The 26,259-nt window shown below is 37.3% G+C and overlaps 2 protein-coding genes across 2 annotated transcripts; both read left to right on the top strand.

Moving 5' to 3' along the window:
• Positions 1-2,184: 2,184 nt before the first annotated feature.
• LOC107559842 (ankyrin-2-like) lies at positions 2,185-25,921 on the top strand. Its single transcript, XM_016243847.1, has 13 exons — positions 2,185-2,306; positions 2,389-2,511; positions 3,054-3,086; positions 3,565-3,586; positions 9,707-9,784; positions 10,088-10,219; positions 11,354-11,503; positions 11,650-11,830; positions 11,923-11,998; positions 22,432-22,515; positions 23,245-23,409; positions 25,165-25,353; positions 25,564-25,921. Exons 7-13 carry the CDS (start codon positions 11,368-11,370, stop codon positions 25,735-25,737), a joined length of 1,005 nt encoding a protein of 334 aa, XP_016099333.1. The 5' UTR covers positions 2,185-2,306; positions 2,389-2,511; positions 3,054-3,086; positions 3,565-3,586; positions 9,707-9,784; positions 10,088-10,219; positions 11,354-11,367; the 3' UTR covers positions 25,738-25,921.
• On the top strand, positions 13,611-21,908 carry LOC107559838 (uncharacterized). Its single transcript, XM_016243826.1, has 2 exons — positions 13,611-19,984; positions 20,406-21,908. Exons 1-2 carry the CDS (start codon positions 13,667-13,669, stop codon positions 21,576-21,578), a joined length of 7,491 nt encoding a protein of 2,496 aa, XP_016099312.1. The 5' UTR covers positions 13,611-13,666; the 3' UTR covers positions 21,579-21,908.
• Positions 25,922-26,259: the final 338 nt, after the last annotated feature.

The raw sequence follows: 26,259 nt of genomic DNA, 5'->3' as shown, positions 1-26,259 counted from the left end.
AAAACATTTTAATTAGGGATTTATTACAAACATGCAGCTATTCACTTCACAAGACATTCATTGATGGGCTGGAGTTGTATGGATTACTTGTGGATTATTTTTCATTTTTGGTGAACTATTCATTTGGTTCTGGGGACCCATTGCTCTTCATGTTTTGTATGTCTGTCTTATCTCGCACAGTTCAGTTCGGCTCTCTTCTAACAAGCTCATGATCTGAATCTAGTATGTTGAATAAGGGAAATAAAAATGTGCAGAGCTGTGGTTCCCCATTTTCTTATTTTAGGTGATAGTAGTGAGTGTAGCTTTCTTTTTTCATATTAGTATCATTCTGATCGGTTTATGAATCATGATAGAGGGAGAGGTTTTTGAATAATCACTTTTTATGCACAATGTGAATTTCATTCATACTGTGGTGATGTTTCTGTTTTCAACTGTTTTAGAGCCCTATTCCCTTCATTACACAATAACAATCTGCAAAGCAAATTATGATTTCCATCTAAATCTGTCACTCTCATTAGTACCTTTTTAGTGCCTTTTTTTAAAATAAGCCAGCCTAGCAAGACTCTTCCCTCTCTTTATATGCTGTAAGAATGTACAAAACACTGTTTGTATTTATTTATTTATTTATTTATTAGATGTGTGGCTTTATCAGTTGGATATTAACATTGTATAGTTTGCTTACTATTGCTTTAGAGAGTATCAAATCACCACACTATGCAATGTGACCTATAAGTATAGTACATACATTAGGTTAATGTTTAGGTGTAAGTAAAAATTAGAATCTAGATTTATTACTATATGGAACTTAGTACACAATAACATGTTAGTTTACTAAGGAAATAACAGCTTACTTAGATTATTTTGAATGCTGCCTTGTGTGTGTGAATGATTTTCCAGAACTGCTCTTTGTTTAACACTATTCATCTTTGCCACTACTAATATTTAAAAAAAATAATAACTTTCAGTTATGATAAACATTCTGCTTATGTTGTTTTTCAAATGCATTTATTTCCACATTCTAAAAACATATTTTTGTTTACTGTTATTCCATTTTAGTTGCATATCACTGGCTTTCTTTGATTTTTTTTTTTTTTTTTTTTTTTTAATAAAACCTTTTTAGACTGTTTGCAGTGATTTTTACCACATATAAAGAGGTGTTCCTAAAAAAAACGGTTTACCATGAATAATTGCATTAATTTACATAACTAATTGGAATTTTTGTTCAGAATTGGAATTCAACATAGTTTTTCACAGCTGCAGTGTTAACTGTAAAAATTAGCTGTAAAGTGTTTAGCAACTTGATGCAACTTGACAGAATAGACTGGCCATTTTTTACACGTACTGGTTTACAGCAGCTTCAAGCATGTCTCATATTTATAAGGGAGAATTTAAATGACAGAGAATTTGAGATAATAACAAATGTATTGTTTTACAGCTGATCAAATGAATCATCTTGAAATCAGTTGAACTGGCCATAATTATCAACTCTGAAAGGATATTATTTTTTTTGACCACCTAGAATAATAGTACGGTAAAATCACTATTTATTAGTAAGGTAAATATATTAAGACATTAACTTGTAAGCACAGAGCACAAAGACACTTCTCTTTAAATACAATACTCTTTAAAGTCAGTACTTTATTAAAAATGTATTTTAGTCATTCTAATACATGTAAATTGTTTTAACACACGTCTAACAAGCTTAAAGATAGAAGGAAAAGATAGATGGCTTTCTAGAGACTAGAAAAGTGAATCAGAAGTTTCCGAAGTTTCTAGCAATGCATTCTATTTCACAGACCCGACCTGACCAAACCATTTAGTAAATGAGTGGGAAACTAAAGCTTTGGGGCAAAGTTTAAATTAGACTAGACTAGCTAGAGTAGATGACTTGTTCTGGTTTTGACCAGTTATATAGACACTCTCTTTAGTTTAGGATGTAACTATCCTAACTTTGTTCTCCTCCCCTCACATTAATCAACATGTTATTTTCTCAGTCACATGGTTCCTAATCGTCCCGCTCTTGCAGTATATAATTTAGTAATGGTTTCTATGAAAAGAATATGATACATTCTCCCCAAAATTGATTACCATCAGCATTTAGGAAATTATTTAACAATCACACACACACAGATGTTTGAATGCGTTTTTAACAAAGAGACTGTTATTATGTTGCATTCTAGGTATTAGAAGGTAAACCAATCTATGTAGACTGTTTTGGAAACCTGGTTCCTCTAACAAAAAGTGGCCAGCATCATGTCTTCAGCTTCTATGCCTTTAAAGAGAATCGACTGGCTCTTTTTATCAAAGTAAGTCAACAATGATATATCTGAAGAATTAGAATTGGATTCATACAATGGTTTAACTGCACACTTGGTGAATCACTTGTAGATACGAGACAACACTCAAGAGCCTTGTGGACGTTTGTCCTTCACAAAAGAACCAAGATCTTATAGGACTTTGACTCATAGTGCAATATGCAATTTAAACATCACCCTGCCAGCTTACTCAAAGGTAAGTTCATGCCCTATGCTATTACTGACATTACAGAGCTGCAAAATGCATTGTCCAGTGAAATTTCCATTTCTTTTGTGATTGTTTGTTTTGTCAGCTTTTATGGCTGGTTTGCATGCATTACGTTGCCATTTTATGATTGTTTTAGGGCACAATATTTACATAGCTTTATATAAACTTTAACATGTGAGAAACTTTATCAGACATAGTTGAATCACCACAAAATGTAATTAGTCTATTACACAACTCATTGCTGTAGTTATTTGGAAAGCCTCATCATTAGGGCCATCTTTTCCTTCTATTTCTTTATTTTATTACCTTGTTTTATATTGCAATGTATTGGGGTTAAAACTGATAAATGCTTTTATGCATTTCTGTTGCACTTAACCCCTGTCACACCTCACTGGCTGGCCTCAGACATGTTCTGTTGCTGTGATAAATGCTTTGCCTGCTCTCTCTGTCCCCTTCTGTCTTTCTTGTACTTCTGTCCTTTCTATCTTCTGGCGCTCTCTTCCTCTTTTGCTGCTTTTTGCTCCTCAAAGGAATCAGATTCAGAACAAGAACCTGATGAGGAGGTAACTGCAATTTTGCACTTTACTTAACAAAATGCCCTTTGCTTTCCTCCATTATCTCAGTTTAAAACTCCAGTCTGCAGTCTCACTGGCTTTAATAGTAGTATTAGTAGTATTGTGTAAGTGCACAGAGATTAGCTGTTATGTGAACATCAATACTGAGAAAATGTTTTGAAACCCTTAGAATATCATGAATGGCTCCTTAATTTAATTTTTATTTTTTTTATTGTTTGTTTTAGTAGCAATGGCTTAATGCATAAAATACAGATCATTATAAAGGGTTTACACACATTTTCTCATAACTATATATTGTTTGCTGTACCAGCTGTGATAGATGTAATGTCAGCATCCAGATGGCTTATGTGGGGTCAAATAGCATGAAATCAGAAAGTAAATTGGCAGTTTTACGCTAAAAATATGTATGTCTGTTAATGCATAGCATGTATACAACTGAATTTTCTTCACCTGTTTTTCTTTACAGACAAGCCGAACACTTGAGAAATGTAAGATGTCTAGCTTAATTAAAATGTTGTCTTGCACCAGACACCTTTCCACTTAACTTACTAACTGAGAATGTCACCACTGTAAAATAACTTACAAAGCATGGTATTAACATTCCAAAAACATTTATTTGTGTCTGAGTGAGTTAACTATTTGCCTGTTGTACAACACTTTTCTCAGTTAAATTAAAGTTAATATAAGCTTCAGGGTAATGATTGCCGCATGTCTTTCACATTCCTTTGTACATCACAACAAAAATTACTATTAAATTATATACATAAGGGTATATATAAAATATATAAAATGGGTTCCTTTTGCTATTGAAAAGCTTAACAGTAAATTTCTATAAGTCTTATGTAACTTTTTATTCAAAATTTACAAACTTTATATGAGCAGGTAGATTATGAGTACATCTACCAAAACATGTTTTTGTCTTTTTCTGACTCACTAAGGTACACCTATAATGTTTATATTGGTACTATTTTAGACCGAGCAGGACACTACGGAGTAGCCCAGTACGCAAATTAGCTCTGGCTACAATGTTGTTTCACAAGACGCAATTTTTCGGTTTATTAACCGCTAGAGCACCAAAGATTATGTAGTGTTATTTAAAACATTTTATCAAACATCTATCTTTAGGTGGTAATTAAATGCATTGTGCTATGTTAATTAATATATGCATATGATACACAAAAGCACCCATTTTATATTGACTACTCAACCTTTCTCTCTCTTTAGACCAGTGGTTTTAAATGAATAGTTCACCCAAAAATGAACATTTCCTAAAAATGTTCTCCCCCTCATGTCGTCCAAGGCGTAAATTAAGTTTGTTTCTCCATCGGAACAGATTTAGAGAAATTTAGCATTGCATCAACTCTAGTCCATCATTTAAGGTCTTGTGAAGTAAAAAGCTGCATGCGTGTAATAAACAGATCTATCCTTTATTAAGGCATTTCAACTTTAAACCATTGCTTCTGGTCAAAATATGGGTCCATAAACTATAATAACACTTCCTCCAGTGAAAAAGCCCATCCACTGTTGTCCTCTCACATTCAATGACATCCACAATCCAATGACATATTTGTTTAGAATTGTTTTGGACTGTTTTTGCTTGTAAACTGTGCTTGATCTTTGGGTATTTCTCTCCTGATTTAGACGAGATGTCTTTTTCACTAGAGAAAGCAATATTGTGGATAGAGGTGGTTAAAAAAGTAAAAAGTCAAAAACATTTTAATTAGGGATTTATTACAAACATGCAGCTATTCACTTCACAAGACATTCATTGATGGGCTGGAGTTGTATGGATTACTTGTGGATTATTTTTCATTTTTGGTGAACTATTCATTTGGTTCTGGGGACCCATTGCTCTTCATGTTTTGGATGTCTGTCTTATCTCGCACAGTTCAGTTCGGCTCTCTTCTAACAAGCTCATGATCTGAATCTAGTATGTTGAATAAGGGAAATAAAAATGTGCAGAGCTGTGGTTCCCCATTTTCTTATTTTAGGTGATAGTAGTGAGTGTAGCTTTCTTTTTTCATATTAGTATCATTCTGATCGGTTTATGAATCATGATAGAGGGAGAGGTTTTTGAATAATCACTTTTTATGCACAATGTGAATTTCATTCATACTGTGGTGATGTTTCTGTTTTCAACTGTTTTAGAGCCCTATTCCCTTCATTACACAATAACAATCTGCAAAGCAAATTATGATTTCCATCTAAATCTGTCACTCTCATTAGTACCTTTTTAGTGCCTTTTTTTAAAATAAGCCAGCCTAGCAAGACTCTTCCCTCTCTTTATATGCTGTAAGAATGTACAAAACACTGTTTGTATTTATTTATTTATTTATTTATTAGATGTGTGGCTTTATCAGTTGGATATTAACATTGTATAGTTTGCTTACTATTGCTTTAGAGAGTATCAAATCACCACACTATGCAATGTGACCTATAAGTATAGTACATACATTAGGTTAATGTTTAGGTGTAAGTAAAAATTAGAATCTAGATTTATTACTATATGGAACTTAGTACACAATAACATGTTAGTTTACTAAGGAAATAACAGCTTACTTAGATTATTTTGAATGCTGCCTTGTGTGTGTGAATGATTTTCCAGAACTGCTCTTTGTTTAACACTATTCATCTTTGCCACTACTAATATTTAAAAAAAATAATAACTTTCAGTTATGATAAACATTCTGCTTATGTTGTTTTTCAAATGCATTTATTTCCACATTCTAAAAACATATTTTTGTTTACTGTTATTCCATTTTAGTTGCATATCACTGGCTTTCTTTGAAAAAAGTTTTACTAAGTTTTATAAAGGTCTCTCTTGAATTCTCTGAGTTCTCTCTTTCTCTTTCTCTCTCTTTCTTTCTTCTGTAGTCATGAGTTATACATGAGCAATGTCTACTTTTTGTCACTGTTTTTCAGTACATGTCCAAGTGTTTGGGTTGGCTTATTTTCGTCTCCCTTTTTAATTATCGCGTTAGTTTGTCATTTTGTTTGTGTGTGAGTGTGCTGTTGAACCAAATGTGAATAAGCAAGTTTCCTGCTTATTCTTCTGTTGTCTTTAAGATTTGGTTAGTATTTGCTTTGCAGTTGTTATTCTCCCATGAGTCCAGTAGACACTCATTATCCCACAGTCCACTTAGCTTTTTGTCATCTTGATGCCTTCTGGTCCTTGAAACTTGAATTTATCCCTTATCTCCTTTTCCAATCTCTGTCCCTTTAATTTAAATTTTGGTTAATTTGCTCCTTAAATGTCATCCAAATGGAAGATGATGAAGACACTGAAACAACTGAAACATCATTCCTGAAAACACAATTGATCCGAGACTCCCCTGCCCTAGCAAGTCCAGATTTACTCTCTGAAGTGTCAGAGATGAAACAAGACCTTATCAAAATGACTGCTATTCTGACCACTGATTCCTCAGAGAAAGGAGGTCCCATGCAAGGGGATTATTTAGATAAGGGGGTTGAGGAGGTGTCAGCAGAGCCTTTTGAAATAATGGAAAAAGTGAAAGAAGATTTGGAAAAGGTTAGTGAAATTCTAAGAAGTGGAACATGTGACAAGGAAGAGTCTGCAAAAACAGACAGCCGTCCATATAGGAAGGATGAGGGGTGGGTTCTACTAACAGAAAGTGAAATCGAAGAGGCAAAAATGATGGCTGCCTTTGAATCTCAAGAATCACTTCTAAAGGAAGTTCGAGTCAACAGAGGATCACAGAGACCAAAGGGTGCTAGGGACAGGCCTGGCATAGAGACTGTTCCCAGTTGTGAAGTTAAGGAATACTTATTGGATGTGCCTGATACATCTAGACCTGAATCCCAAGAGTCTCCATCACAGCAAAGGTTCACTGAGGTTGTTCTGCGCAGAGGTGGTCGGAAAATAGTGCCTACAGTGGCAAAAGACACTAAGGCCCATACAACAGACGTAAAAAAGCCAATCAGAAGAAAAGGGCCTCAAGGACACACAGATGAAACCCAGTCATTTAGCACAAAAGAAAGTATTGTTAGTGAAAGCACTGGGAAGTCTTCCAAAGGGGATGCCTTTCTACCCATCCCTGGAGACCAAAAAAAGTCTCCTGTTTCACCAGTGGTTGAGGAGACACCAATCGGTTCCATTAAAGAGAAAGTTAAGGCTCTTCAAAAGAAAGTAGAGGAAGAACAAAAAGGTTCGAAAAAACAAACAGGCCAAAAACCTCCATATAAAGTAACAGAAGCCAAAGCATCTTCTGTTGTCAAAGATCAGAAAACATCAGGCCTGAAAAAACAGACTTCTTCACCCCAGAAACAGTCTCCTTCTAGGTCAACAGGCTCTGAGCCTGGGAGAGCCCTAGAAGAAACCATGTCTGTAAGAGAACTAATGAGAGCATTTCAAACTGGCCAAGACCCCTCAAAAAGAAAATCTGGGCTCTTTGAGCACAAAGGTCCTTCCAAAACAGAAGGCACAACAGTGAGTGAACCAGAGGCTATCCTCACAAAGTCACAATGTCTTCCCCAAGCACCCTCACATGAAGAAGTGTCTCTTGTTTTAAAGCCTGAAGATCACCATGAAGAAAAAGAAGTCAAAAGTAGTCCACACACAAAAAAATCTGAAGACATTGAAGAAGATACAAAAGCAAGTCAAAAGAGTTGTCAATGTCCACAGGAAAAGAGTGGTAATGCTGTGGTTTCTGGAATAGTGTCAGCAGGTCCTTTTACTCACTCAAGCATGACAACAACAATTTCTCAAAATTTGTCAGAACAGCGCAGAGATCTTTTGCCTGACAACAGTACAAAGAACAGTGCATTTGATGACAGCTCTGACAGCATTAGACATGAAACATTGGTTGACTCGTCCAATGCCAGCCTTGCTGAAGTGGAAGCCCCATTGAGTTCTGATGAAAGTTACAAACATGAGGGCATGGCTGAGACTCCAGAAACAAGCCCCGAGAGCCTCTCATTATCACCGAAAAAAACAGCTCAGTCTATACTTGCAAAGACCTCAAAATCAGTTGCAGTCACCCCTAAAGTCAAGACAAGTAAAGTATCTGTTCCCTTTTCTACTGAGATAAAGACAACTAATGAACAGGCATCTGAAGATACAGTTCATCATCCAGCATTGAGCAAAGCAGTGGATGAACCAACAAAAAGTGAGTCTATGTCTATTCCTCATGGAAATAGGGGGGTGAACTTTGAGGGTGACCAAACTTCAGTTGATAAGGACGTTGCTTCTGTGCCATCCAAGCCATCTAAATCTCGAAAACTGACAAAAAGGACATCTGAAACACTAGAGTGTTTTTTGAGCGATGAGGAATCCTTTGACGGTCAATCAATACCAACCTCTGCTGACTCCCTGGCCTCAAGGGAAGCTACACAGGATCATGGTGGTTTAGTGCTACCTCTTAGACACCAAGATTCAGAGAACCTTAGTCCAGTAGCTGATGACTCTTTTACTATTAGCCACAAGGACTCTTTAGAGGGTAGTCCCTTGATGGAAGACAACTCTTCCCATAAAACCCCAGACTCTATTGAGCCTAGTCCAACAAAAGAATCCCCATGTCGTGACTCTTTAGAAAGCAGCCCCATAGAGATGAAAACCAACCTGGCTTTTCCACCTACAGTAGAACAACCCAGTGTGACCACAGGGCCCCTGACATCCTCCAAAGCCCCTGAAATCCCCCCAGACAGTTTGCGTAGTAGAATGCTCAAAGAACAGGAGGGTAATGCCGACGATGACAGTTGTGAGCAGACGTCCCTGATGACAAGTTCGGGTAAGAGTCCTCTCTCACCTGACACACCAAGTTCTGAAGAGGTAAGTGATGAGGTCAATCCCAAAACCCCAGACCCCATGGTCCTGATTGTTCCCTTTAAGCCATCAGTAGTCCCAGAGGAGACAGTAGAAGATGATGAGTTGAAGTGTGGCCTGACACAGAGGAAAATTACTCCAGAGGAAGAGATGTTTAAAATGGCTGCCAAAATAAAAACCTTTGATGAAATGGAGCAAGATGCAAAAGACAAAAAGGACAATAGAAAAGATAGTGAATCCTCTCAGACACTGGTAGCGTCTGATGCAGGAGATGACAGCTTCAAACTGTTTGAGGTTGCATCCAAACATAAAACATCCTCTGTGGATGATGTTGGGTTTAGTGAACTCAAACAAGCCTCAGAGATAGCACGGTCTGTTGAACCGATCATTAAAGTACAACCTCCCTCTCCTTTTCCAGCAGGTATTCATAAGAGCCCCCAAACATCTGACGACATTCAACAAACCATGGCCCACAGTGCAGCATCTGAATCAGCAATGAGGAGACCTCAGTCTGTCTCAGAAAAGCATACCATAAAACCACACCTTCAAGAATCTCATAATGAGAAATTTAAGGACAAAGATTATGTTGATTCAGAGTTAGTACAGCTAAACAAAACTGGCTCTAACAGCAAAAATATAACTGATGAACAAAAAGAGCAAAGCTTAAAAAGATCAAAAGGAAATCAAGAAATGTACAGTCATGAACAGCAGAAGGAGGCAGCTAATTACCAAAATGTTGACTACCAATCACATAGTCAGGAAGAAAAAAAAATTGCGTTATATTTATGTGCTTATGTGGCTATTGCTGCTTTGCTGGAATTTGCAGTAGATCCACAGGATGAGGCTGACAGGAAAGAGGGGCGTCTGGCTTTAATAGCAGATCACCTTGGTTTCAGCTGGTCAGGTAAGCGGCTTTTTTGAATATCAATTATCCAGCTTTCAGAAATTCAAAACGGTTTAAGAGTGACCCAGCAATACTGGAAAATACATTGTTGTTATTGGTTAAAATAGTAGAATTGTTTAAGAGGTTGGGATACTTTTACATTACAGTTGCATTTGTTTGCAATAATTGTCATGCCTACTTTTTATTATTGTAAGCCTTATTTCAACACATATTGCCTTGCAGTAAGGACACTATTGCTCCATAATACTTTGTTGGTCTGAATTAAATACATGATTTATTACCAATGCGTTTTTGTTCAATCAGAATTGGCTCGAGAGCTTGAATTCAGTGAGCTACAGATCAATCAGATAAGAAATGAGAATCCAAATTCTCTACAAGACCAAAGCCATGCCCTCATAAGGCTATGGAAAGAAAGGGAGGGCAAAAATGCTACAGGTAAGATTACTGATCATGTGTTTTCCTTTAGTTTATATCTAAATTTGCATTGCTCTATTCACCAGATAGCAAATATTATTAAATCTGAGATTAGTTCATTTAAATAATTAAGCTTTCCGCTCAGCCAGCACCAATGTGCAGCATCCTTCTGAATCCACTTTTCTGTAATTAATTCAGCAGCAACTGCTTAAAAGACAGAATTCTTTTTAATTCAATAAACTTTCTACAATTAGATAAAAAAAAAATGCATCAGGAATGCAGGACAATTTTTGGTTAAAAACAAAATTAAATTTTTGAGCAAGTACATAAAAAAACAGTACCCAAAACAGCATTGAATTTTAACTAATCAGCTATTTGGTGATGAACATGGACCGTTCTAAACAGCAACCCTTTTTGACCTCTGTGGAATCATCAAATAATAAAACTCCAGAGAGTATGTAATCAAAAAGGAAAAGCAACAGAGCCTGTGTCAAAACAAGATCCAAACCACAGTAGCAGATATGATACCTGCTCTGATGACATTTTTTCTGATATAGACTTTGTTGGAATATTATATTATTGTCTTGGTGCAGCATGGCAAATCTGCTCTGATACAGAGAGCACCAGTAACCATGGGGTAACCATCTTCTTCATCCACGCTGTACAGAAGTGCCAAAAAACAACTGATGTAAAAGAAATATTTTGCAAGTAACAATCAACTTGTGTTTCAATATCATGGAAATAGAGAGGACAATATTCCGTAGCGTAGCTTTAATTTTTTCTTCTTCTTCATTCTGGCACTTAACTCACCATTGTTGTAAACTGATTGACTAAATGAGGAAATATGTGCTAGGACTTTTTTAAGTGATCAGACATAATATTTGGTCGAAAAATTGGGTGAAAAATAACCATCAGACATGTAATATGAAATAGCCGTATCTCACCACCAGAACATCATAGAGACGTGGGGCTCTTTTGACTTGGGGAAATGTAGTAATGCCCAGAGGTATGTGCATAGTAAAAGGAAACAAATGACGATGTTATGTCATTGTGGCAGCGGGATCTGACAAAGATGGAGGATCAATCACATTGTCTGGTTGACAGTTGCATACTAGTAGCCAAAAATATGCATAACATAATCTCTCCGCTTATCAGCAGAGACCACTTTGATGAAGACACTTACAAAAATAAATCGTATGGACATTGTTCATCTCATCGAAACAAAAATCATCCAGTCCAGTCAAGACCAGACATCACACACCTATGCAGAAATTGAGCAAACCATATCATTGGATCATAGTGAAGGTATGGATTATAATAACTTGAAACTTATTAGGTTGGTGTTTTTTTTAGAAAGTCACATTATATTATTTATCTTTCCCACCAGATGATCAGAGTCACTTTTACAATGATTTTACAACATTTCAACAGAAACTATGTTGGCCTTGCAGGTTTTTCAGCCCTACAGGAGGACATGGACAGCCCCAGGCCAGGTCGGCGAGCAGAAGTCACACAAAAAGGATCAGAACTTGGGCCTCTGGTGGCATCTGTCGAGGATCTCTCCTGCAATGTATCTTCCCTTGATGATACCCAAAAAGAGAGGTTGCTGACAGACAAAGAGATGGGTTCAGAGTAAGTTAATTCTATTCCTGACCTATACCATTAAAAAATGTATTAATAATATACTGTAACAATTGATTTAAATTTGATTCTCTATTTGTCAGGGTGGTCGGAGCCTCAGCACATAGTTCCGTTGATATGGTTGGACTGAGGCAACAATTCCCTGGCACTATCAAAAGAGTAAGTCCCTTCTTTACCCTGTACAAAGCTGTTCCCTGGAGACTGCAGTCTCACGTTTATGGCACAGTTTGCAAAGGTGGTACTATTCCCAATGAATCATCAGACAATACACATGAAATTGTGAGCGACCCTCTCCAAGAGTTAGGAGCGACTGGGGGTCAATTTATCCCAGTATCCACCCAACAGGATGATGAACAGAATGTCCTACCCATTAATTCAATTGAGGAGTACAAGCTGAGACAGAGAAAAACAACCTTGTCAGATTTTGGGCACACCCTGTTGGAATCTGAGAATGCCGAGCCAGATTTCAATGAGTTGTCTGTGGAACTCAAGCAAGATTCTGAAGATTATATTACCTCACCAGTCTCCAGTGCAATGAATTTCTTTACATCCCCATCAAATGAAAATACAGAAATTGCATCTACTTCATCGAATAAATATGAGGTTGCACTTCCAAAGAAACCAAGTGAGAGTGAGGAGTATATACAGCGCCATGTTGAGGAAATTTCTGACAGATTCTATAGAACCCTTTTTGGTGAAAGTTATGTCTTACCTGAGCTATGTGAAAATAGTGTAATTGTAGAGACTTATAGGTTCCCTGAAAATGAGATTTCTTCTGTGGATGAAGGGAATTGTAACATCATTCCTGTCTGTGTACAAGAATCTTCAGATGTTTCCAAAGATAATGATGTTGATCAGTTTGGAATCACAGAATTGTCCACTGAAAGAGTACAAAGCATAACTCAAATAATTTCCGGTCCTCTTCAACAACCTAGCATGTCTTTTGCACTTGTAAGTGGAACAGACATTACAGAGAAGATTACCCCTTCTACACTCAATCAAATGTCACTTGATTCAGTTACTAAGCAGCCACATTTGTTATCACTTCCAATAGCTGATTCTGGTTCTTCAGAAGCAAGGGTTGAAATAGCCATGCCAATCACTCTAAACAAACCAACAGATGCTGAATACACAAAAACGGAATATATCACCTCAATATCAGTTGAAGTTGTGGAGTGTAGACCTCTTACACCTGTATCTTTAACATTCCCAGTTGAGCTAAGATCATTGTCACCAGATTTAGAGTTTGAATATTTTGATAACCTTGGAATGACTTCATTTGAATATAGATCATCACCAGAATCAGTGGATTCTTTGCCTTTAGACTCACCAGTACCATTTGAATATAGACCGTCTTCACCAGACTCATGCATATTAATGGCAGAATTAAGAGTATCTTCACCTGAATCTGTAACTTCAGTGAATGACTGCACTCTTCTCTCTGTTGACTCTCCATTGCCTGATTTTAGGCCAGCTACGCCTTTGCCAACTTTTGAAAATTACACACCTGAATTCACAATACATGTTGAAGAATACAAAACATTGCATGCAACTGGAGAAAAAACGGTTCCTCTTACAGGATATACAGAAGATTCACTAGGAGCATATTATTTGGAGGTGACTGATGACACAGAAAGACCTATTTCACCTGGTTCTATGATTTTCTGCCGATCATTATCACCTGAATCAAACAGATCTTGGTCTCCTATGTCCATCGGTTCTGACATTTTAGATAGCGAACACTCCACTGAAAAAAGTTTTGAAAGAAGGTCCTCATCGGAGTCAATCACATCACTTAGAAGGTCTTCTCCACAGTCAAATGGGTCCATGAATGAATGTAGACCACTATCTCCAGAGTCACCTATACCACAGTATTTTCCAGCAGTCTTTGAATCAGTTTCTGTAACAGATTATAGGTCCTCATCCCCTGAATCTGCATTATCAGATGAGGAATGTGAATTAAATGTTTTCACCCTAGATTCTTCTCCAGAATCAACAGAATCTGTAAATGATGAAAGACCTGACTTTAGATCTTTATCCCCTGATTCTCCAATATCTCAATATTATAATTTTCATTTTGAACCAGCAATGGTAACAGGTTACACATCAATATCCCCTGAATCAGTGCTATCAGAAATGTATATGCAGACCGATGTATTTGATGACTTGGTGATTGATCTTAGAAGATCCTCTTTGGAGTCAATCACATCACTTAATGAAAACAGACCCCTCTCCCCTGATTCACCTATTCCTGAGTTCACAATGGCCACACACACATGTATCATGCCATTTACAGGCTCTGGACTATCCTCTCCAGAATCAGTCACTTTGGATGTTGAAAACGAATTGTCTCAATATGACCTTCATCCAGAGCAAAGATCTGACTCTCCTCAGTCTATAATATCAGAGACTGAGATTAGACCACTGTCCCCTGACTCACCTGTACCTCATTTCATGGCATTATTCCATCAGAGTACTTTGCCAGTAACAGGACCTAGATCATGTTCACCTCAGTCACTGTGCTCAGAGAATACAGAATATGAACCTTACCTTGAAGATTTGCTAACTATAGAATATCGACCAGATTCCCCTGATTCAATTGTATCAGATACTGACAAAAGACCACTTTCTCTAGACTCCTTGCCTGAATGGAGACCCATGTCACCTGACTCTGTCATGCTCTTTATAGACATTAGAGGGTCTTCTCCACAGTCAAATTGGTCCATGAATGAATGTAGACCACTATCTCCAGACTCGCCTATAACACAGTATTTTCCAGCAGTCTTTGAATCAGTTTCTGTAACAGATTATAGGTCCTCGTCCCCTGAATCTGCATTATCAGAAGAGGAATGGGAATTAAATGTTTTCACCCTAGATTCTTCTCCAGAATCAACAGAATCTATAAATGATGAAAGACCTGACTTTAGATCTTTGTCCCCTGATTCTCCAATAAGTCAGTATAATGCCTTTCACTTTGAACCAACAATGGCAACAAGTTACGTATCACTGTCCCCCGAATCGATGCTATCAGACACAGATGTACAGAACGATTTATTTGATGACATAGTGATTGACCTTAGAAGGTCCTCATCAGAGTCAATCACATCACTTAATGAAAACAGACCTCTTTACCCTGATTCACCTATTCCTGAGTTCACAATAGCCACACACACATTTATCATGCCATTTACAGGCTCTCGACCATCCACTCCAGAATCAGTCACTTTGGATGTTGAAAATGAATTGTTTCAGTCCAACCTTTATCCAGAGCAAAGATCTGACTCTCCTCAGTCTATAATATCAGAGATTGAGATTAGACCACTGTCCCCTGACTCACCTGTACCTCATTTCATGGCATTATTCCATCAGAGTACTTTGCCAGTAACAGGACCTAGATCATGTTCACCTCAGTCACTGTGCTCAGAGAATACAGAATATGAACCTTACCTTGAAGATTTGCTAACTATAGAATATCGACCAGATTCCCCTGATTCAATTGTATCAGATACTGACAAAAGACCACTTTCTCCAGACTCCTTGCTTGAATGGAGACCCATGTCACCTGACTCTGTCATGCTTTTTATAGACATTAGAGGGTCTTCTCCACAGTCAAATGAGTCCATGAATGAATGTAGACCACTATCTCCAGACTCGCCTATAACACAGTATTTTCCAGCAGTCTTTGAATCAGTTTCTGTAATAGATTATAGGTCCTCGTCCTCTGAATCTGCATTATCAGAAGAGGAATGGGAATTAAATGTTTTCACCCTACATTCTTCTCCAGAATCAACAGAATCTATAAATGATGAAAGACCTGACTTTAGATCTTTGTCCCCTGATTCTCCAATAAGTCAGTATAATGCCTTTCATTTTGAACCAACAATGGCAACAAGTTACGTATCACTGTCCCCCGAATCGATGCTATCAGACACAGATGTACAGAACGATTTATTTGATGACGTAGTGATTGACCTTAGAAGGTCCTCATCAGAGTCAAACACATCACTCAATGAAAACAGACCTCTTTCCCCTGATTCGCCTATTCCTGAGTTCACAATAGCCACACACACATTTATCATGCCATTTACAGGCTCTCGACCATCCACTCCAGAATCAGTCACTTTGGATGTTGAAAATGAATTGTTTCAGTCCGACCTTTATCCAGAGCAAAGATCTGACTCTCCTCAGTCTATAATATCAGAGATTGAGATTAGACCACTGTCACCTGACTCACCTGTACCTCATTTTATGGCATTATTCCATCAGAGTACTTTGCCAGTAACAGGACCTAGATCATGTTCACCTCAGTCACTGTGCTCGGAGAATACAGAATATGAACCTTACCTTGAAGATTTGCTAACTATAGAATATCGACCAGATTCCCCTGATTCAATTGTATCAGATACTGACAAAAGACCACTTTCTCCAGACTCCTTGCCTGAATGGAGACCCATGTCACCTGACTCTGCCATGCTTTTGAAAAATATTAGAGGATCTTCTCCACAGTCAAATGGGTCAATGAATGACTGTAGACCCCTATCTCCAGACTCACCTATACCACAGTATTTTCCAGCAGTCTTTGAATCAGTTTCTGTAACAGATTATAGGTCCTCATCCCCTGAATCTGCATTATCAGATGAGGAATGTGAATTAAATGTTTTTACCCTAGATTCTTCTCCAGAATCAACAGAATCTATAAATGATGAAAGAGCTGACTTTAGATCTTTATCCCCTGATTCTCCAATATCTCAATATTATAACTTTCATTTTGAACCAACAATGGTAACAGGTTACACAACAATATCCCCTGAATCAGTGCTATCAGGAATTTATATGCAGACCGATGAATTTGATGACTTGGTGATTGATCTTAGAAGATCCTCTTTGGAGTCAATTGCATCAACTGATGAAAACAGAGCAGTCTCGCCTGATTCACCTTTTCCTGACTTCACACTATCCACACAATCATTTATCATTCCAGAGACAGGCTCCTGTCCAGCTTCCCCAGAATTGGACTGTGTGGATGATGAAAATACATTTTATCAAACTGACTTTATTTCAGAACAAAGACCTGACTCTCCCCATTCTATAATATCAGAAACTGGGGGTATACCACTGTCCTCTGACTCACCTGTACCTCAATTCAGTGTGTTGTTCTCTGAGATTACTTTGCCAGTATTAGGACGTGGATCATGTTCGCCTCAATCACTGTGCTCAGGGACTACAGAATATGAACCTTCTTTTGAAGACCTGTTTATCAGAGGCTCTTCTCCACAGTCAATTGTGTCCATTAATGAATGTAGATGCCCTGACTCACCTATACCACATTACTCAGAATTATTCATTGAACCAAGGCCAATAAAAGGACATGGGTCATCCTCGCCTGAGTCTATGACATCAGATGTTGGTTATGAGTTATATGAGTTAGAGATCAGTGCATTGAAATGTGAGAATAGGCTTCCTTCAGTGGATTTAGTATCAGAGAATGAACCCACCTCAGGTGAGATTAAATATCCTTTGGCTTATTTTAGGGCATCCCCAGCAGACTCTGAAACCTTAGTTAATGACTTTAAATTGCTCTCACCTGACTCACCTGTGCCACAGTATTTCCCAGCACTCTTTGAATCAGTTCCAGATTATAGGTCTTTATCAGATTATATGTCCTCATCCCCTAAATCTGGATTGTCAGAGGAGGAACTTAATGTTTTAACCTCAGAAGATTCACCAAAATCTATAAATGAAGGCAGGTCTCTCTCCCCTGATTCACCTATTCCCATGCCAGATTCTCCAATACTTCAGTATTATGCTTCACACTTTGAACCAGCAATGGCAACAGGATACAGGTCAACATCTAATCAGAAGATATTATCAGAAATAGAAATGCAGACAGATGTATTTGATGACTCGCTGATGGATCTTAGAACATCCTCACCAGAATCAATGACATTGGTAACAGAAAACAAACCACTGTCCCCCGATTCACCTATTCCTGAGTTCACACCATCCACATCCACATTTTTCATACCAGAATCAGATTTTATATCAACTTCCTCAGTCTCTTTGAGTGATGAAAATGAATTATATCCATCAGACCTTAGTACAGGGCAAATGCCTAGCTCTCCTGAATCGGTAATATCAGAAATTGAGCCTAGACCAGTTTCCCCTGACTCACTAAGTGATTACAGAGAAATGTCACCTCATACAGCAATATCTGTGGTAGATCATGCATCTCCAGAATTATTTACATCATTGGAAAAGTATAGGGCATTACCTCCAGACTTTGTTCCACAGTTTTCTTGTACACATAAAATATCAGCAATACATGTACACCAATCAGAGTCATCTGAGTCACCTACATCAGAGACAGACATTGAACTTTGGGCAAATGCATCTCAAGCTACTGAACAGAGACCCTCCTCCCCTGAATCAATCATATCCTTGAATGAAAAAAGACCATTATCACCAGACTCACCTATTTATGACTTTAAATCATCAGTGAATGTAAATGTTGCCCCAAAAACCACATACAGATCATCCTCCCTAGAATCAATTGTATCTGATGTAGAATTTTACATGGCGAGCTTTGCATCTGAGGATGTTACATGGACTGAAAATAGACCCTTATCTCCTGCATCAGGTGAAATATCTCCTGTGGATCAATGTAATTTAGAAATAGAAAATAATCACACTGATGATCAAAGCAAAAAATTACTTGGCCAAGAGCTATCCAACATTGTGACATATCTGCCATTAAACAAGACTTTCAGAATGGTGCCTCAATATAAACTTGTGTACAAAGCTGCTCCCTTAGCATTAATCTCCCATTTGTATGATCCTCAATATAGAGGTGAAACTTTCTGTCCAAAGCCAGGTGTGTTTGAGTATGCGGGATGTAAAAAGAAGGCAAATAATGAATGCACTGAGCAACACAATTATGACATTTCCAACAATGCTATATCTTATAGTGAAACAGCCTCACCTTTTGATGCCAGTTCTCTGCAAACACATGTACAAACAGAATCATTTGATTTATTTGTAAAAAATCAAGCATTTTCCACTGATTCTTTGTTTTATTGTACAAGTTTAAATGCATGTCTAATGGACTCTTCAGATAGGAGAGCCTCTTCACCAGAATCATATACATCTATAAATGAGTACAGGCGACTCTCTCCTGAATCTCCAATTCCTGAGCACAGACCTTCATTACCATGCGCAGAGTTTTTGTTCGAAAGTCGACCCTCATCCCCTGAGACGATTTTTTCGGTAAATGAATTTCAAAGGCTTTCACCTGATTCACCTATACCTGAATACTCAACACCATCACCAGTTCCAAATGAACATACATCTGAATCTAGCGAGGTAATCATGCAACACAAATTTATTTTGAGTCAACTGTCCCCTTCAATGAGTAATGATCAAAGTTCTTACATGGACTCATCATGGTACCCACTGCCACAATGGATCATGTCTGAAAACAGACCTTTATCATCTGTCTCAGATTTTTCAGACACTGATTCTAGATCTTTATCACCTCAAATGTTCTGTCTTGAAACAGATGTGCGAAACCCATCACCCGAAGCAGCAACATTAGACACAGCACTAACAGAAACTATTACTCCAGAACCTTTAGTTTGTGAGACATTTTATCAAGCTGAATCACCTGAATCAGTGATAATTGAATCTGAAGATGAGTTTTATGAGAATTTGAATGATTTGTCATTTTCTGACATTGATGAGATTAAGGAAGATTTACCTGTCCTCAAAATTGATCCTGCTTTGCTGAATCTAGTGACATTTGAACAATGCATGGAACAAATCGAGTCTCCAAGTGAAATAGAGGAGCTTCCGTCTGTTTCTGAAATTAGGATTGAGCATTCATTCGATGATGGACTACAACCAAATGCATCTCACGATATAGCATCCGAGCAAACACAAAAGGACACACAAAGGGTAACAAAGACAATTACTTACTGTGAAGAAAAGGACATAATCACAGCAACAAGTGAATCTGCAAATGAGCAAACTAGCAAAGGCCTCAAAATCCATAAAATAGATGAAAATAGACACATGGAAAGTCCACAGCAACAAAAAGAAGATCTAGGACATGATTTAAGAAAACTAGCCCCTAAGGATGACAAAAAAAGGGTAAGAAGATAAGCATGCTGCTGTGAATCTTGTGTGTTCATAACAATGTATGGACCAAGAGGAATGTAGTGTCAGATCTGCCCTAAAACAGATTTTCACAGTTCTTGATCTACTAACAAATCAATACTAATTGGACAACTCTTGAGGAGTGTGCAGCTTACAAGATAATAGTCAGTTTTGAGAATGTTTACTAATTCACCATAATTATTTTGATGTAATTTTAAGACTGCATTGTTTGTAATGAGACTTATTCTCAACTGCATGTTTGAATCGTAGTATTAAGGGATGTCCGTATTGATGTTAAGGCATGTCATTTTTTTTCAGTGTTTCCATGCAATGGAATGCAAAATCTGTTGGATTTGCTTTGTCATTTATACAAATAGGGAGAAACATTGTTTTCTTTCCTTTCATTTTTGCACAGGACAGTGTCTCAGAGGAAATTAATTTAGTGCCTCAATTGAAAGATTCAAGTCTAAGAAAAGGAGATGCACCATCAGTTTCAAAAAGTTTAAATTTAACAGCATCCTTGATGCCCAGTGAATCATCAAAAGAGACATATTTAGCCACATGTGTCTCCTACATACCTGAGCACAACAGATCTCAGCCTGTCTTTGATTTGGAGGCCCACAAATCCATTCCTGTTTCATCACCTGAAGAAACTAAAGCATTAAATGGATTGCAAGAAGTAAATTCTTTTCAGTTTCATCTTAAAGACTCTCACAGAAGAGTTGAACTAAATCAAATTGATTCCTCTGCATTTAGTTTAGGTCTTGAATCACGTGATTTTAAAAATTTGCCCTCAAGTTCTGTGAAAACACCATCAACAGGCACTCCCATTTCACATACATTTAACACATCCTCTTCTGATCAAGGGAATTCTCCAGAGTCCCACAAATTTCTAGGCAAGAGAATATCTTGTGCTGCAGGGACTGTCCAGCTTTCGTCAGATTTTAAATGTGTTGTCTCTAAATTTGAACAGGCATCACCATCTTTAGGTGGTGATAAGCCTGAACTAAGTTTAGTTTTTCCTGGAACTTATCCACTTGTAGCTGCTATGTCACCTTGTACTCTGGAAGTGACTCAGGAGCTGACAGGTGACCAGATGCAGTTAGATGCCACTGCAGTTTTAGATACTGACTCTCCACTTTACAGTCTTAATCTTAGAGCCAGGCCAAGAGCTGTTCATGCAGATAGCATTGAGTCAGAGGCTGAGTTTTTTGATTGCCAACAAACGTTTTCTGATACATCTGAGCCAGAGGTCAGATCATCAGAAGTTTTAGATGTTCCTCAAACAATTTACCATGTTGAGGAACTTCCATCTTTATCAAGCAGTCCTGAATATCTGACAGGCATCTCTAAACTTAGAGAGCACACACAGTTGAAAAAGGATGAGCGGCCCTTATCCTGGGCCAGTGAGGACCTACCCATAGTTCTTGAGCCAGAGGATGAATACACTGGTGAGGTTGGTGAGGAGAAGGATTTCCCTTATGATTATACAGGTGATCATTCATTTGCTGAAGAGCTACCTACAATAGAGGGAGCAGAATATGATGACGATGATGACTCTCTAGGGAGGGTAAGCAATCTAGCATGATGTTTGTGCTCAGTTTCTGAAGGCAGAGTGTTGTCTCTCCCTGGCCTATGCTAACAAACTTACTCAAGCCCTAATGGAACATTTTAAAACATTTCAATACCAGCAAACTAATATTTGGTGTTTTGATTAAAAATAAACATAGTTTATGTGTGTGCACCCCATTTGCCTACACTTAAAGTGTTGGATATAATGTGACAATTGACAAGCAGCAATATTTTTCTTAACTGCATGGAAAAAGAACTTCCAGAGTGCAGGCTTTGCATGGTGTGACGTGCAAGTATACAAGATATACGACAGTACTTAAGACATGCGACCACAATGCCTCTCTGCTACTCTTAGGAAATAGCTGAAGAACTAGGTTTGCTGTCTGATAGTTCAGAGGAGGAGGTGTTGACCACCAGGGTGGTGCGGCGCAGAGTTGTAATTCAGGTACCTGTTTTGGGTGTGCGCGCTTGTGTCATTGGACCTCCATTTCCATATTTTGGTGTTATATTGAACAAAAGTGTTTTCATTTGTTGGTACAATGATATATAAATAAACATATGTGTTAAATAGTAACATTATATTTAATTTCCCATAAAAAGGATTTGTCTCAGGACTTTCTATTGACATTTTCAAAAAATATTATATAAATTATAAGGGAATATATACTAAGTAAAAAAAACAATTTGACTGTATATCAATTTGAATATGTGTGGAGTCGATTTCCATTATCTTCTTACAGAAAAACTTAATGTGTCTCATTAATGAAACAGAACACATTTCTTTGTCAATAACATGTTCAATTAAAACAGCTTTTACAAACACATTAATTAATTTTGTCACATGTATGTATTTTTATGATATTTTTTAGGGTGACGAGATGCCTGAAATCCCTCCTCAGACTGTGACAGAAGAGAAATACACTGACGAGTATGGGAACATGGTGGTCAAAAAGGTAAATGCTTTAACTTTCATCTTTTCTGTGTCTTTACACGGATTCAGGGATTTTGCCCAACAACTGCTACAGTTGGTAATGTAAAAACCCTGCAGCATAATCCTTTTAAATGATTAATTGTAGGTTGCCTGTAAAATAATGTATGCTATTTTAAAGAAATATGAATTGCCTTATCATTTACAATGAAAATTTTGATTATATATTTTTTTAAATAGTTCAAACGTTCTTTAAATAGTGTTTAATGCTGTAATGAATTATGAACACTGGAGTGTTTTAGTTGATATTTTAGGTACTTAACTTAATGTTTATTGGATTATTTTAGTCTCATGCATTTTTTTTTCCTGTGATTGACCAAACCATACTTTTTTTTCCAGCTGATGAATGATAAAAACATCCCAATCAGAATCAATCCTGCTATAACAAGCTTGATGATATAAAGCAGCAGACGTGTGTGCTTAGAATAAACAGATGATATTGTCTGCTAGTGTGGATGCTTATATAGTTATCGTTCTTGAACAAGCCTTTAGTCTTAGCCTCAAGCTTCACACAAACAGAATGACCGCAAACCTTTTGAAGAGAATTTGATACATATTGCAAACACACAAAACACTTTTTCATTATTATTTTCTTAAAATGCTTGAAGATGGTAGCACAGACAGTATACCTTATTTTTAAAGTTTATATGATAACCTTGATCATTTCCATCCTTGTGTAATTTTCTCCACACAGATAACAAGGAAAGTCATCCGTAAGTATGTGTCAGCAGATGGAGTAGAGAGAGAGGAAGTGATGCTGGAGGGTCCGCAGCAGGAAGCTGTCACTGTGGATGAGGCTGACGGTTTCTCTAAAGCTGTGAAGAGGACAGTGGTGCAGAGCGGGGGAGAGCAGACCGAGGTGTGCAGGGGCGTAGTTTATGGAGGGGATAGGGGGGATATAACCCCCCAATAACCAAAACTAACAAGTACAACCCCCCCCACCAATATTTATACCATGGTTAATGGAAACCTAGAATCAGGCTATTAATTAATTATTTGAATCGCGCCTTCAGCGCTTTTATAATCACTAACTTTAACTTACAACGGAGCAGTTTGCAGCACAATATGACTGAAGCACGGATCACTGGCGCGCTCGAGAATTGTGATGAGATTGTGGTGAGCCATTCCTATCACGAAGCTGATGGTCAAATATGTGATCTATTTGAATAATTTAGAGAACCAGCAATTTTAAAATGCTATGGAGAAAGTTGAACAGTATCTAAAAAAGACTGATGAAAAGAGGAGAAAACTGTCTTGAACCAGCACTAACGTATATTAAAATCTCATGACCACCTTTACTAGAATTTATCACATTTTATTGTAGGCTTATTTATTGTGTATAATTTAGTCTAACTTGTTGTAGAATTTATATTAGATAATCTGTTAAGGGAATAGATATTTCCCTATAGATTTATATTACAACTGTGGCATGTTGTAGCTATTTGTTCTGAATGTGCAGGAGGTTGTTTCTTCATAACAAATGCCATATTGATTAATTAAAAAAAAAAGTAATTATTGGCATGGTAATGATTAATAGGCTAGTCTTATTATAACAAATGCTAGTTAAGATCTATGGTACATGGCCTTCAGAGATTCTAAAAGATGTCAGATTAAATCATCAAGAGCCTGATCAACTGTTAAGGAGTAAGAAATAATATCAATATGAGAAAATGTTAAGTTAGATTGACTTCCCATGATAGCACAAAAGACCATTTCACAAAAAATAAATAGGCCTAAATAAGCAAACAAACAAATAAATAAACCTTATGAGTGAGCATGACCCCCGAACACCCCCCCAAATGTTCAAACCAAAACTACGCCTTTGGAGGTGTGAGACCCTCCAACATGAATATCAGTCATATTTGTTTAGTGAATTGACATTTCCTTTAGTAATTTCCATGCTTAATTTTGTCAGTTCAAATATGTTGTATGTGATTCTGTTATTTTCACAGTTCTTTTCGTTGTTCTGTCATATTTAACTTTCATTTAATGGCTCATTTAATGACTCATCAGTGCTCATTTAGAGCTTCTGCAGTGCAGCGGTTCAGTAATCACATGATATTTTTCTGCCATAATGTTAGGGAACCACTCATTATACACACTTTCTTTGCCATTTAAATTTCTGTACGAACAATTTAACTACAAACTTGCCAGCAATTTGAGTGAGTAAGGAATGTGTGCTGTTTTGCATCAACTATAGAGATTTGAATATTGAATTCATATTCCATATTGTATTAAGTCAATGCATTTACATTATAGACCTTCTTAAAGGGATAGTCCACATACAAATTCAAATGGTCAGCATTTACTCCCCCTCATGTCGTTCCAAACCTGTATGACTTTCTGTATTTCTGTGGAACACAAAACAATATATTTTGAAGAGTGTTGGTCACTAAACAGTTTTGGTTCTTATTCACTTTCATTGTATGTACAAAAGTGCAATGGAAGTCAATGGGAACTAAAACAATTTGGTTATCAAAATTCTTTCATTTGTGTTCAGCAAAAGAAAGAAAACCCTAGTTAAAAACTGCTAATTCATTACCACGCATATAGTATAGGCCTCCTCTGTCAAAGTAATGCTAATCATTTAGCATCTCTTGTCTATGCATTTCAGGTAATGTTCTCTGAACCTTTATCTTACATTGGGGCGACATCTTCTGAGTTCGAGGAAGAGCCTGTCCAAGGTCGGAAGGTCAGCAAAGTCATCAAAACTATGGTTGTGCAAGGTGAACGAATGGAAAAACTAATTGGAGACCCTTCACTCTCATCGGATCTCCCATCAGCCAAAGACGACTTTGAAAAGGTCTAGATATTTGCTTCTTGTCTAATGCAGTGACATTTAAACATTTCATGGATGCTATCCAAATACTTTATTGGTCATAGTAAATACTATAGTAAATATTATGTATGCCATATAGCTTTATTTTCAACACTATCTCACTGTTCAAGAGGTACTAAATGTCTTGTTTGCATTCTCTTCTCGGCTCATTTCTCTCTCATACTGTATGTCTAGGCTTTGAGCTATGTAGGAAGCTTTGGAAAAGTGCACCTGCCTCATTTAGTTGAGAAAGAGATGGTCAAAGAGGATGGATCAGTGGTCAGAAGGTCTGGACATTGGCACGTCCGTTTAACATGTAGCTGTTTAGGAGAATGGTGTGATAATAAAAGAGCAGTTACTAATACCTAATCCACCAAGTGTTACAACAAAATGCATTTTTTAAATATGTCCAATTATGCCCCTTTTTACAAGAATGGTGTCCCCAGATTCAGAGTGTCTCTGAAGTTTCAGCTCAAAATGTCCCACAGATCATTTATTATACCATACTATAAACGTCCCCTTTTGTCTGGAAGCAAAAACATGCTGTTCTTGAAAGCTTATGTTCCAAAACATGTGAATGTAAACAGCTGCATGTGTATCAGTCTATTAGATCTAGATTCAGACACAGGAGAGCAGGACAAACAATAAGGCATCACCTCCTGCTGTATGTGTGTTTGGTTGTGGCAGGCATTTAATACAAATTTCTGCATATTTATGTCTGTAGCCCTTTCTAATAGCACAAAATAATCATTCACTTGCTTACCAGATCCCCTTATATTATTTATTGCTTGATCTTTTCATTCATGGCAAATAATGGAAACATTTTAACTGCATTATGGCTGAATGTCTTTTTTGTTTTGTTCCTGACTCCTGATTTTTTTTTTTTTTTTT

This window comes from Sinocyclocheilus grahami, unplaced genomic scaffold (assembly GCF_001515645.1).
Source record: "Sinocyclocheilus grahami isolate Dianchi unplaced genomic scaffold, SAMN03320097.WGS_v1.1 scaffold702.1, whole genome shotgun sequence".
NCBI lineage: Eukaryota > Metazoa > Chordata > Actinopteri > Cypriniformes > Cyprinidae > Sinocyclocheilus > Sinocyclocheilus grahami.
The sequence above is the reverse complement of the archived record's forward strand: the minus strand, read 5'-3'. Positions and strand labels throughout refer to the sequence as shown.

What these genes read in the sequence shown, in the direction of transcription:
- LOC107559838 (XM_016243826.1), top strand. Translation starts at nt 13,667, where the DNA reads ATGAATGAATGTAGACCACTATCTCCAGAGTCACCTATACCACAGTAT. An exon ending in CTAAGGATGACAAAAAAAGG is followed by an intron (nt 19,985 to 20,405) that starts GTAAGAAGATAA and finishes ATTTTTGCACAG; the next exon opens with GACAGTGTCTCAGAGGAAAT.
- LOC107559842 (XM_016243847.1), top strand. Translation starts at nt 11,368, where the DNA reads ATGAAGACACTTACAAAAATAAATCGTATGGACATTGTTCATCTCATC. An exon ending in ATCATTGGATCATAGTGAAG is followed by an intron (nt 11,504 to 11,649) that starts GTATGGATTATA and finishes TTGGCCTTGCAG; the next exon opens with GTTTTTCAGCCCTACAGGAG. An exon ending in GGAACATGGTGGTCAAAAAG is followed by an intron (nt 22,516 to 23,244) that starts GTAAATGCTTTA and finishes TTCTCCACACAG; the next exon opens with ATAACAAGGAAAGTCATCCG.